Source organism: Pyxicephalus adspersus, chromosome 5, assembly GCF_032062135.1.
Source record: "Pyxicephalus adspersus chromosome 5, UCB_Pads_2.0, whole genome shotgun sequence".
Lineage (NCBI taxonomy): Eukaryota > Metazoa > Chordata > Amphibia > Anura > Pyxicephalidae > Pyxicephalus > Pyxicephalus adspersus.
The window spans coordinates 75,187,979-75,202,463 of NC_092862.1; the positions used below are offsets into that span (position 1 = coordinate 75,187,979).

The following is a 14,485-nucleotide window of genomic DNA, read 5'->3' on the forward strand; positions in this document are numbered from 1 at the left end:
AACAGGAAGCAAAAACAGGAAAGATAAAAACATTTAATTTTAAGAGAGCAAATTTTCCATTATTAAGGGCAGCTCTCTGTGATTTGGACTGGGAGACAATATTGTCCTCGAAGAACACGGAACAGAAATGGGAATGTTTCAAGTCTGTTCTACAAAAGCACACTAAAAAATATATTCCAGTGGGTAATAGGAGGCTAAAATTTACCTATGTGGCTCGCAGCTGATGTTAAAAAAGCCATAAGGAACAAGAATCGGGCATTCCAAAAATATCAAAATGAAGGATCACCTTCATCGTTTGAAAATTTTAAAGAATATAACAAAAGATGTAAAAAGTAGATAACGTGCAAAACTTCAAAATGAAAGACAGATTGCAAAGGAAAGTAAGGCAAACCCCCAAATTTTTTAAAATTATATCAATAGCAAAAAGATCAGATCTGAGCATGTAGGCCCCCCAAAGGATGTCTCTAGGAAGAAAAGGCAGATTTACTAAACACTTTTTTTAGCTCTGTGTACACAGAGGAAAATTGCAGAGCTTAAGTCCAAAATCATAATAGCAATGTCAATGCCTTAAAGGAGTCACAATGGCTCAAAATTAATATGATTGAGAAACAGTTGGGCAAAATTAAGGTTGGCAAAGCACCAGGACTAGGATTACATTCACCAGTCTTCAAAGAGCAGAGCTCAGTTATTTCAAAGCCATTATTTCTAATTTTTTGAGACTCTTTAGTCACAGGCATGGTACCGAATTGGCATAAGCCAATGTAGTACCTATCTTCAAAAAGGGAGCAAAGTCATTACCAGGTAATTTTAGACTGGTTAGTTTAACGTCCATGGTTGGTAAGGTCTAATTTATCAAACTAGAGAGTTTGATAAAGAACCACATAAAGGAGTTTCTGCTAGAAAATAATATTATAAATGATAGTCAGCATGGCTTCAAGAGAGACCAAAGTTGTCAAACAATTTTATGAGGAAGTAAGTAAACAGGTAGACAGTGGAATAGCAGTTAATATAGTGTACTTGGACTTTGCTAATGCATTTGACACAGTACCCCACAGATGGTTAATATGCAAGTTAGGGTCAATAGGTTTAGAAAAGTCAATTTGTAATTGGATAGAGAACTGGCTTAAAGCGCATCCAGAGAGTAGTAATTATAACCCCTCTGGCGTTCAAATTCTGTCCGTATTTTCTGTCCACAAAAAGTGTTACATTGTTTTGCATGGAAATTTATTTTACATTGTAGGCTTTTAATTCTTAGGCTTAACTCACCGAAATGTGTCCAACATTTAATAAATGTAAAAAAATGAAAAAATAAACTTTAAATAAAAAAAAAAAAAATCTGTTAAAAAAAGGGTGCATAAAAATAGTGAAACCTGTAATATAACTGTACAGTAGCATATATTAAATAAATATATATATATATATATATAATGTAAAGATTTCTTTGTAAAGATTTCTTTGTATTGGACTCAATACAGTTATTTTGCATTGAATCCAATACAAAATTATTTGAATTTCCGACCACACCTCCTGCACGGACGCATGTACCGACATCACCGGGAAACCCCAGGGAACGTCTTAGCAGTTGCCGAGAGAAGATTGGAGAAGGAGGACACAGCCCGAGGGCCTGGACGGAGGAGCAGGACGCCGAAGGACTCCAAAGGAACAAGGTAAGCGGGGTTTTTTTATTGTTTTTAGTGACCCTCGAGTGTGACTTGGGACACTCGGGAATACCGCTAGGGGGGTTAATGAATCATCACTCTGAATGGTCTAAGGTTATTAGTGGTGTACCCCAGGGTTCAGTGTTGGGGCATTTACTGTTTAACATATTTATGAGTGATATAGAGTTTGGGATTAAAAGTACCATTTCTGTGTTTGCAGACACCAAACTATGTAATGGTTTAATTGTAATGTTGGTTTTGTAATGTTTAATTGGGCAGCCAAGTGGCAAATGACATTTAATATAGATAAATGTAATGTTATGCACAACATAACATTATGTTGCAAACAACATGCATGCTTCATACTGTCTAGGGGAAATACATTTGGGGGAATCAGAAATGGAAAAGGAACTGAGGGGTTCTGGTAGATCATAGAATTAATAACAGCATGTCTAAAGCTAGATATCTAAAGCTTTCTTGTGTTAAAAGAGGAATAGACTGCAGAGATGGAGACATAATCCTGCCCCTGTACAAAGCATTGGTCAGACCACATCTGGAATATGCAGTCCAGGATGGAGACATAATCCTGCCCCTGTACAAAGCATTGGTCAGACCACATCTGGAATATGCAGTCCAGTTTTGGGCACCAGTTCACAAAAAGGACAGTGTTGAATTGGAGAGAGTGCAGAGAAGGACAACTAAACTAATAAAAGCAGAACTCTCTTTCCAATTATTCACTTTTAAATCATTACAAAGAACACAAGGGCACTCTTTGCATCTGGAGGAAAAGAGGTTTAAGCTCCAGATAAGGAAGGGACTCTTTACTTTAAGGTCTGTGAAAATGTGGAATCAGCTCCTTCAGGAAGTAGATTCGGCAACTTCTATAAATTAGGAAAAAGCTGGATGCTTTTCTAAAAGCACATATTATAACTGGGTATTAAGGCTTTAAAATAAGGATAATAGACTGTTGACCCAGGGAACATCCGATTGCCTTACGGAATCAGGAAGGATTTTTTTTTCCCCTGTTGAAGCAAATTGTACCAGGATTTTTTTTGCGACTCTTCTGACTCTTTGGCTTCACAAATCAGATATAAAGCCTTTGATCTTAGTAAACCAGGCCCTTAATCTCATTTGCAGGTTGTCATGTGAAAAAAAATGTTTTTTTGCTATTCAAATATTGGTTCTGTTGTGCTTTTCTACAACGTTTTTACACAGAAGTGTTTTATTCTGAACACATCTCAACTTTCTGGTTACAATTTAATACAATTTTTTGTCTTGCAAAATTTTAGGAACATTTACAAATATTTCAGCCAATAGTTGCTTATAAGAAAAATGCCAATGGTGTGAAAAAGAGAAAAGAACATACAATTATTTTAAAACATTTCTACAACCTATTCATTATTCTCTGGGCGTAATGATTACATAATTAGTTTTATGTTCTTATTTCACTGTTGCTGTATTTGATAGCCCTCTACAAATTAATTAAAAAAAAGTTTAAAAAAAAAAAAGTTTTAAAAGAAACTCTAGAGTTTATTTTAATGTTTTTTAAAATCAGTATAAAAACATATGTAATGTACATGCGACCCATGAATTGAAGAAGGTAAGCTAAAGAAATGATAATGACTTATCATACTGTTATTTTACAGAAAATGTAAATAATCCAGTTTGTGCAAGAGGTAATAGAGGTGTGAACATTGGCTGGACATTCTCTTAAAGTGAAAGGAGTACCTGTCTTATCTAAATATTAGTGAGATTTTATCTGCTAACTTTCTTCCTACTTTCACTTTATACTGCCACAAAGTAAAAATAGAGGGTGGCAAAATTGTGTTGAACATGAACAAAATTGCACAATTTGATCAAACTGGGCTAAATTTTGTACTCATCTGTGTATGTGAATTCTGACCTTTGTTTAAACTGGGTGAGCACAGAAAAAACATTGGCACAGTCCTGTATCAGAAATGTATTTTACAGGGTGCAGGATATTAAAAGATATTGGTAGTCTGTTGATGAGAGAAAAACAAAAATTGTATTTCAATCTTTTTATTAATTTTTGACAAAATATATCACAATATAACGATGTCGTTCTGTTGAATGCGGAACAATTGAACAACTGAGTTGAATAAACAGTGGCATACCATACACAAAAAACAAGGTGTACCAAGACATCAGTTCAGGCCAAACAAAATTTCTTGCATTTTTTGAGGAGAAACAACCCCTATGTTCAACTTAACCTTTTATCGGCTCAAAGCCCATATATCTGTTCAGAGACCATTTCCACCCTCTTTTAAAACCTTTTGGAAATTGAGCCGAACTGAGAGACACGTTGGGGGGTAGTGGAGGGGTTGGGTGGGAGACTTACGCTGTGGTAATAATCTTTTCGGGATCTGGACTAATCCAGGTCAAGGTATGTTTGCCCTGAGCTATGAGTAACCCATGGACCCCATATAAGATCAAATTTGTCTAACTTGTTGGTAAGTATGCTGGAGAGCTTGTCATTAACCATTATCCAGTTTACCTTTACAAATACCGGTTCTATTGGGATATGGCCTTCACCTTTGAGTTATATGTGCTGCAATTGTATACGTTTGATTAGTGTTTTGGTATGTTGGTCAAGCTTGCTAAATAGAGCCACTACTGGCATCTTGTCTATCTCAAATTGTACAATCTTAGATATAAGCCCAAATACATCTGTCTAGAAGGTTTGGGCTTTCAGGCAGGGCCACCATACATATTCCATGTGCCCCTCTCCTCACATCCTCCAAAGCAGAATGAAGTCGAGGAGTGATGGCGTGTTATGCGACATGGAACTAGGAAAACCCTTTTATATAGAGTAAAAATTGTATTTATATATTTTTATAAGTGCAGCACCCTTTAAAAAAAAGAAAAAAAAGGTGCAGCAGCTCAGGAAGGGAGCGCAGTGTCAAGAGCCTCCTGGGAGGATGCATGACAAAGGTATCTTGAGAGGCTTTTGACTGCTGCCTGAGATGTGGATGTGCAGAAGGATCCTTTTTTTTCAACAGGAGAAAAAAAAATTGCTGATCCCATGCATGCGCAGTGAGATTGTCACTCTTTTTCCCCATCTATGTCACCTAATCTCGCACTGTGCAGTGACATACAAAGAAGAACCTGGAAGAAGAGTAAAGATGGCAGAGTCAAGAGCCTTCCGGGATGCATGAGGAAGGTATCCTGGGAGAATTTTGACTACTGCCTGAGATAGTGCATGTGCACAAGGAGCCCTTTTCTTTAACGGGAGAAAAAAAATTGCTGATCTCATGCATGCGCAGTGAGATCGTCACTCTTTTTCCCCATCTACATCACCCGATCTCGCACTGCGCAGTGACATATGAAGAAGTACCTGGAAGAGGAGAAAAGAAGATGGCTGCGCCCGGCAAAGGATACTGGATGACATGAGACCCAATCGAAGGAACCTCCCAATGGATCGACTGATCTGCAGGATTAAAGAGAAGTGTGTTACCCTAGTTTGACTTTAGTTTGGCTTTAGGAAAGGTGTGGATTTTGCAAAACATTGTCCAGAATAATGAATTCATGTACAAATCATGTACAATAACCAGCTGCTTGGCTAAACGTAACATTTGGGTTTCTAGCAGTTTTCATGAATTTCTGCAATTTATTCCATTGCACTTTTGGTGAAAACTGGAGAGTCACAAAGTAAAACTATTTTTAAAACATTTTTAAAATTGTATTTTGCACTAAAGATGATAAAGCATTGTACTGTAGACTTTCTGCATGTGGTTTGTGCTTTGAAAAAGGCAGCTATACACCTTGGAAATCAATACAGTTTAGATAGACGTTGGAGCCTTTTGTTTTTTCTGATAAATGTGTAGTAAAGAAAATAATGTGTGCTAAGAAATACAAATAGCAAATTCAATATATTACACTTACAGTACCTATAACTAATTTCTTGTTTTCTAAATATTATAAATATTTGCTTTTTAGGGGCAAGTTGTGTTCAGAAATGGAGAAAGAATGGGGACTATCAAATTTACCCAGTTTCAAGGTAAGAAATAATATATGTGCTTTGTGATTGAAACATTCTACTCTATAATACTTGTTTAGTAGAGCAAGGGGTGATGTACTGTACAAAAGTAATTCCTAAAGGTAATTTAGAAATCTTCTTTTTTTATCTGACTACATTATTTATCAATTATGATCAGTTATGGTAATGAGTTGCTGCACTCTGCACTGCTTTAGTGAATATGACTGTACACATTTTCCTTTTCTTCCCGTACTTGAAATACAACAGAAAAGAGAACAAAAACTCCCCACAGAGTGGGAAAACAGGCGTACCCAATTAAAAGATTTATACGTCTTTTTCTTGTGGCAACTCCTAAATCTGATGTTACCTACCATAAACAAGTGAAAAACTGTAAGGGCATAATTGGACCTTTGTTTTCCAGGCTTATAGAAGCATTTTTACAGCCTGCAAACCCTTACAAAAGGCTTTTTTTGCACAGACTTTTTCAGGATTTAGGCTTTTACAAGCATTTGTTCAGAAACTCCATGTAGCGTCCAGAGTCATTTTGCCATCAAAATACCTCTATAGACCTGCATTCAACTTCTCATAAAAGCTATTAGTTGGTGAATGTTTTCAGTTGCTCGATCAACCACATTCTCCCATGATAGTCTATCTTCTCCAGTCTTAGAGAGCTTTAATAAATAGGGCCCATTATGTAATGTGATGTGTTTTAAAGTTTAGTTTGTGAAGAATGCAATAAATATCTTGCACTTGTTGGTCATGTCTTGATTTCCCTCACTAATAAAAATACTGCCAAGTATTATATCAGGGTGTGCAGTAAGGTAAGTTTAGTATTTACATCATTATATATCATATTTAGAGCATAGAGGGTGGTTATGCTGCACATATTTTCGTTTTTTCCTGTTTTTGTGTTCTAGTGCCAGACTCTCTAGACACATCTACACAGAGCTGGACTGTTATGGGTTGTCATCCCCGGCACACCCTGAAAGGAGTGATAGGCCAGTAATCCTAGTGGCCACTGTACTACTTTGCTGCAAGGAAATCGCCATGTTGTGACCCGCAGGTTCTCCCTACCAGGAAGTGACCAAAGATCAGATGACTTCAGTGTAGGAACGGCTATCTTGCAGGAACACAGCTAGTCAAAATGAGGTTCTTGAACAGTTTGAGGTCAGGGCAGGCAGCAGACAAGGCAAAGTCAGGTAGATGGCTGAGGTCAGAGCAAGTGGCAATCACAGCAGAGTTGAGGTGAAACCAAGGGCAAATCCAGTAAAGCAGACCAGAGAACAAGCTTACAGGGTAGCAGAAATTTTATTGACGATCCAGCAACCTGAGCCTGGAACTGGGAAGTTTAAAAAAGGCCTAGCAGCCAATGGAAGGACAGGATTGAACTGCAGCACATGCTCCAGAATCCTTAGGAACTGTGCACAACTTCAGTTTCTGTGCAGGGGATGCCAAGAACAGTAGAAAATTCACAGCTAAAGGAAGGCAGGAGGATCTGTGCAAGTGGTAACACAGACTAAAAGTACTGGTTTGGCAGGACATGCACAATGGCAAAATACTGTGTGTTCACAACTTTATTTGTAGCACAACAAATGTTTTAATTCAAATCTATACTGTTCTTAATGTTTACCTTTTCCATGTTGCTTTACGGCAAGCAAATTTTGGTAATTTTCTGGAAGACCCAGTACCCTAATAATAATGCTCCACCAGTCTTCCTTCCCATTTACCTATTCCTCACTAAACACCAAGGACCTGATTTATTAAAGCTATCAAATGCTGGAGAGAATACACTTTCATCAGTAAAGCTGGGTGATCCAGCTAACTTGGAATGGATCTGGTCCAGGATTCAAAACATTTGCTAGCAAATAGCAAATGCTTTTGAAGAAAACCATTCCATGGTTGCTGCATCCTCTCCTGCCTTGTAGAGCTTTAATAAATCAGGCCCAATGGGTGTTCTCACTATCCAATAAAAAGATAAGACAAGTGGGGAAGGGCTAGTCAAAGTGCAGTCATGTGAGTTCTTGTCTCTAGAGGCACCTGCAGTATCAACCAATTTCAAGGTGGCTTTAAACTCATGACCTTACGTTTTTATTTGAAATGTATGTACTTTTACTAAAAAAAGTTTTTTTTATTTGAAAGAAAAAATCTGCAAAAACTTTAGTTGTTTGGAGGCTATGTAATATTCCCTGTGCCTGGACTAAATCATTATATCTGGAAGAATTTATTTTGCAGCAGAAAGGTAAACCTCTAAATCAATGTGTTATCCTCTGTTCAGGCAATAAGTTCTTTATTCCTGGAACGTTGTATTGCTTTGTAAAATCCTCAAGCGTTTGAGATCAATTCTTTTCACTCAGCGGAATCACACAGTCACAACAGCAATAAAAGACCATGAATTTAATTCAATGCCATTTTGTTTGATAAATAATTTATTTTTAAATATTGTTAAGAAAATCAAAATATATAACCTAAATTTTTCTTACATCTGCAAATAAAATTGATATTAATTGATATAAATAATATGTCTATTGTTGGTTTTTACATTTTTTTTTTATGTTATTATTTGTGAAAACAAAAAGTCAGCATAACCACCAGGAATTGTAAATCTATCCTAAGAATAGTTCCTGAAGGTACACAATAAAAGGAGCAGCAATCTAAATAAAGATTTAGTGTAGGTGGGATCTAGCAAAAAGCTCATTGTTTTTACTTTTTAACTTGCATGTACAATTTTAGGAACAAAATAACAGCTGGAATGGACTGTGGAGGCACAGTCTTACACGTGTTAAACATGCACCAGTCAATTTCTAAATATCTGAACGTAATGCTGGTTAGGTAATGTTACTGAAAACTTTTTTAATGTTTAGTTCTGGACAAATGTCCACCCCAATGCTTATGTAAACTGGCAAAGCCACTGGTCCAAACAGTAGACTGAATGGTCAATATACTCACACTATTTGATGTAATTGAGTTATGATTATGAAATGTATACGATTTTAATGAAGTTATGAGATGATTATGAAATATATTGATATGAAGTTATGATTATTCTATCTAGCTGCTATAAAGAATTGACACAATTCTTGAAAACTTTCAAAAAGAGAGCAGCAAGGCCTCAGGTCTCCACTCTACAAAGAATAGAGGTGACACCTTTTCCAAAGATCTCATGCATAAGGCATTTGACCTGCCATGAGCAAAACATCACAACTCCAGTGCTGTCACCTATACAGTGGAATGGCCAAAATGGGCCAGCTGAGAGCAACCAACCCAGTTGAGACTGTAGTATGTAAAAAAAAATTATGGACATTCTCCCAGTGGCGTTTACAAAGAGGTTCATGTTTAAAGAGAGCAGAAATTCAGGACTCCTGTGTACAAATGAAAGTACAAATTCTAGTGCAGTTTAGAAAGTGCTCCATACTAATAGTACAGTAAATAGAGAAAGAAAGAGAAATGATCGTGGGAGAGAAAAAATTAAAAAAAAATAAAATTCTAATAGGAGATTAGTTGTTAAACATTCCAACTGGGAGGTAGGTTGTGGTCTATTTATTTTTGGGGCTTTGCAAGTCCTTTGTATAGACTTTAGGATATTAGTGTATGCATGCAAGCTAGCAACAGAAACTGATGGACTGTATTTGTTTAACTTGTAGACAGATGATAATGGGAATGGAAGGTTTTTTTTTACACAAGGGCCCAACTTTTTGTGTATGGTTAACAGACACATTCAGAGTGGAACTCCAGGCATTTGTTTTGACTAAAATCTAATCAAAACATGAGTAAACCAACCTGTTTATAGGAAACATTGCTGTGTCTTCAACAACGTCACCCAAAGTGATTGCATGTAGAAAAAAGTTGACCCACACTTCTGTATTTTGTACCTGACTACTCATGCATGCATTTATTTTAACCTTGGTAGCCCTCCTTATCATCCTTACCATCCTCCTTGTCTCGGAAAGCAACAATACCCTGGATACAGCCAGTCTGCAGGTAAAATAAATGGGCACTTCACCTTGGAAAAAAATCCAATACAGAGAAACTGGCTGCCATTTATTGTAAAGCTGTGGATGGCGGAGGGTAATAGATTTTTAATACCTAATTCAACAACATAATTTATAATGATTTTGGGACATTTTTTAGCTGTGATTTCTGTGAAGTCTGCTTTTTTATTTGGCAGCTGTGTCCAGATTGTTTTGCAATTTTTACAGATTTTTATAGCAAGGAATGTGACATTCACCAAACATAACCTGCAGTAAAAACACATGTAGCAGAAAGGCACACCTGAACTGAACATTTGGTGAATGTCACATTTACTTTAAATAAATATGTCCCCAAGAAATTTAACAGTAGAAAACTAAACTACTGACAAGCATACCTGTGCTCCTGAGGATTGTTTCTCAAGAGTTTGTTTATGCATTTTTGTTACTTGGTGGAAAAAAAACTATACTTTGTTGCCTTGTTGCCTTAGCTTTTGGTGTAAGTATGAAGAGCATCCCTATTTTCACAATAAATTCTATACATTTCTTGGTTTAGTTGATTTGCAGCACATTTTATTCAGCATAAAAAATCAAAATAAATCTTGGGCAGATATCCATAAAGACATATACGAATTAAAAAACAAATCTTGGATTATACTGCCACTTGTTTGCTAATGCCAGGTCTGTGTGAAAATGTGAAATACATACCTTTTTGCGTCTTTGGACTTTATCTTCTTTAGAAGATTGGTCAACTCAGTTCATCATATCATACAATGCAGGGCCAGAGGGTCAATATTTAAGTGGTTGTTAAAAAACTCTACTAGACTTTTGCAGCCTCTTTTCAAAAGTCATTTGCAAATGTCTAAAAAATCCTAGCAGTGGCAGCCTGTACTGCTCCCCCAGGTGCCTAGCATTTGACAGAACCCAGGGGCAATAATGCTGCAGTAAAATACCAGTGGTCTGAACATACCCAAATATGATAAAAACAGATCTTTAATAGCCTCCATCCCTCTAAAATGATAAACTAGCAGATGTTTGTGAAGAAGTGAATTGTAACCCAACTCTACAGTACAGCACACATTCTCTGGTGGAGAATCAATCACTTGCATTGAAAACACATGGACATTGAAAACCATGTGTTCCAGTGAATGTCAAATTCACTGCTTTATAAATAGACCCCCTTGGAGTAAAACTGTGAAAACCTAAAAACGTTGAGTAATCGTAGGTTCAGTTTCATAAATTTTCTACTTTAGCAATTTCTATTCTGTTGAGAAGTCATGGGGAGCGGTGTTTCATCACTGACCTGTATTTCAGATGCAAAACAGACCAAATTAACCCTTAAGGTAAGTGGAGGTGGCCCTAAGTTAGACCATGTAAGTGGCAGCATCTTTGTTGCAATGCAATGCATGTCTGGGTATTGATAATACTTTTCTTTCCATATTAATAGTTTCCCCATACTACCGTCAAATGCTAATGTTATATTTAAAAATAGTAACAATAGCTGTATGTTTACCAGCACTAGCCCCCCCCCAAAAAAAACAAAAACATATATATATTTTTAGATACCTAATTTTGAATGATTAAATATTTATATACGGCTTAAATAAATATAGTGATTGCAGATTTGTCATCCTTATGTCTGCAACATTGTAATAGTTAACAAACATTGCTAAATAGATGAAAAATGAGCTTCCTCGTTTCCCGATGAATTATTTATGCTTAAATGGCTGTGCTCTGAATCTTACAGTTCACTGGCTGACTTATATAATACCAGTCACAGTAACATCATTTTCAGTTAAACCTGACAGAGAAAGTATGACATTTTAACATAAACAAACAATCTGCTTGTTTTTGTTTCACTTTTTATGCTGTATATACATTTTTTTAGTTTTTTTTTTTTTTACATATTTTTTTTCTCCTTTGCTTTGGCAAAGTGGTTTGTAAAATTAGTGACAGCAGAAATGAGTTCAAAATAAATATTAACTTGGTTTTCATATATAATTCATCTTGGGAGTCTATATTGCTTCAAACCAAGTCACTCCTGTCAATTTATTTTCAGAAACCGCTGAAGTATATTTAAACATTATGGTTTTTAGGAACTTTGTAAATTAATTTCCTTAAGTTAGTGATTTTTTTTAAATGCAATAATCAATGTGTAAATAATTCACTGGAACACGTTCTTTTAAATAAATTTTGGGTAAATGTGAAAAAGATAATTGTTTTTAATTTACCTATAACAGCTATTGATCATTGAGTTGTGACAATTATCTAATTGAAATACAGTTCCTAATAAATTGAAATTTAGTGATGGCATTTTCCAACAAGCTGTATACATATGTCTATTTTGGTCTTAAGTAGTAGCCGATTGAGTCTTTCATGAACCTATATACATGTATGATAAAAAAGTGGCCCTGGGTGGTCATCAGTACGATGGTGGTAAAAATGCTCAGCAGTCCAAACTAGGGTTTTTCCTCAGATCAAGGAGAGCTATAGGTGAAAGGATGGATATCTGCATGGACAGATATTCAGAGGATGGACAGACTTTTAAGCTACGTACATATGCCACATGATGGTCAACCAAGGGGAACAACCACTTGGACAGATTAAGGCCATGTACACATGTGAGATGATTCTCACCCACTACGAGTGGGAGTTTGACATGTGTACATTGTTTGCCGACATTGTTCATGGATCTGTCCTGACAGAGAACAACCGCGTTACATGTCAGTGGAGAAGAGCACAGCGGGGTGCTGCTCCCTCATTTTCCCCTCTACATAGAAGAGAACAGGTGCTCTGTGTACAATGCTCATTCATTCACCTGTCACTGTTTTGTCACTGGGAACAATTCTTCATGATTCACAAAAATTTCAGATGTGTGTGCAGCCAAATACCTGACTAATTGGTAATAACCGCTGTGCTTTCCTATGGAGCGGAGTACAGTCGGTGCTGCTCACTCCCCCTTCCCTCTCCATAGAACAAAACAGTGCTGTGTGTAAGGTGCTTGTTCATTCATCTGTCATGGTTATCATGCCCTATTGTGGGAGTGATTGCCTGTGAGAGACTGCTAGGTTAAGAATTTACTGTTAGTGACTGCAAGCTTGGAGAATGATTGCCCAGTAAGAGAAAGTTGGAGAGGGATTTTTTTGTACAGACTGCTATGTTAAAGACAAAATGCCTTGTTAGTTAAAGCTTGGATATTTAATATTCTACCATTTTTTGAGCTAGCAATAAATACTTGCCTATATAAATGATTTCTGGTAAAATTGGGGTCACAGCAGAATGATGCCAGTACACTGAGCACAGGGTTCATCACAAACCTGGCAATGCAATGCACAACAAAGTTCAGGTTTTCTGAATTTTCATAAAAAATCCTGAGGGCCAAATCTTTGTACCCAATTCTGAACATTATTATGGCTATGTTAAGCTGGGACCTGCCTTGGAGAACTAACATAGAGAGAACATAAACTAACTTCAACCCAGGAACCTTTTCATACTTCCCTTATAAGCAACATTGAGATACAGACCTTTTAAATTTCAGGTTTGGCTGTGGAACTGATGTTTTTTTCATATACAAATAATTTGGCCTTATATACAGCAGTCATGCTTTTTCATCATAATGTAATAAGCCTATTTTGATCAGCAGGTAGAAATTGGCTAGTTCTCTAAGGATTTTAAACAGGAATTACAATTTAAACATTTGCACTTGATGTTTTATAGAGGTAAGCAAAACAATCTACTGGGCTGATAATTCATAAGAGCAGGCTCATCTATGGCTGCCGATTTCTGCAAATCCTGATGGGCTAACTGATCATGTGCCGCAGACCAGAAACATTATAACATTTCTCATTAATTTGATAAACTAATTGGGAATGAAATTATGAGAAATGGACTATAGAAATCCTACAGAAATCCATGTTTCATATACACTAATGAATCCCTGGGAGACTCATTTACACTGGGGCTGTAAACCAAGATCCCTATTTTTTTAAGAGGGGATCTAACATTGAATTAAAATATATAAGAACAGAGAATTCTCTAAAATTGGCATTTTATACATATATATTTTCTGTTGGAATAGGTTGGTAGAAGAATCTTATTAAACTTAACATAATAATAGGCGTGTCATTTTCCTTTTTACCTAAATATACATAAATTAAGAAGTCTGAATAACTTCCTGTATAAATGTTCCTAAAGAATGGGCAATAGTAGCTCATCTTAGCTTCTAGTGCAGTGTTTCTCAACCAGGTTTCCTCCACAGGTAGCTAGGTGTTCCTTGAGCAATGAGTAACTTTTGCCTCTTAGGTCAGTCTAACTGACAACAATGATCTTTTTGGCAATCAGTAATAGTGGCATTCTATCCACTGGCCAGCAGGGTTGGGGGCATTCTTCCTACTGACCACCACACAAATGTACTGTGAGCTTTGAATATAGTAATTAAAGCAGGGGTTCCTTAGGACCTGAAAGTTATTTCAAGGGTTAAAAAGGTCCAGGAACAATGCTGTAGTATTTAAGTTGCATTTCTTCAAACACATTTATATATATTCCTTCACTTTCTCTCGGGCATTGACATGAATTTTATGGGGAATGAAGGTTTGGGGAAGGGGTATCTTAAGACATTTAATACCTTCATACTTACATATCTCTTAATATAAAAGTAGCAGCATGTATGACTGCTGGGCTACAATGGTAGTGTTCAGAAAAGAACTATATTGAGGGGAAAAAAATTAAAAAGGGCACCTGTGAGAAAAAAAAATACCATTAGATCGGCAGAATGAAACCCAGTGAACAGATCAAGTAAATTGCTGGCAGTACAAATTTTAGAAAGTCTGCTCATCTCTGATGTTTTATCTTTTTCAACATAACTC

General features: G+C 36.4%; 1 protein-coding gene across 2 annotated transcripts in view; it reads left to right on the forward strand.

The window, feature by feature from the left end:
• GABBR2 (gamma-aminobutyric acid type B receptor subunit 2) overlaps positions 1–14,485 on the forward strand; it is a 306,705-nt gene that overhangs the window by 182,341 nt on the left and 109,879 nt on the right. For both annotated transcript variants that reach the window (XM_072411881.1, XM_072411882.1), the window contains one exon: positions 5,616–5,676. In XM_072411881.1, the coding sequence (XP_072267982.1) occupies positions 5,616–5,676 (61 nt within the window). The remainder of the gene's footprint in view (positions 1–5,615; positions 5,677–14,485) is intronic.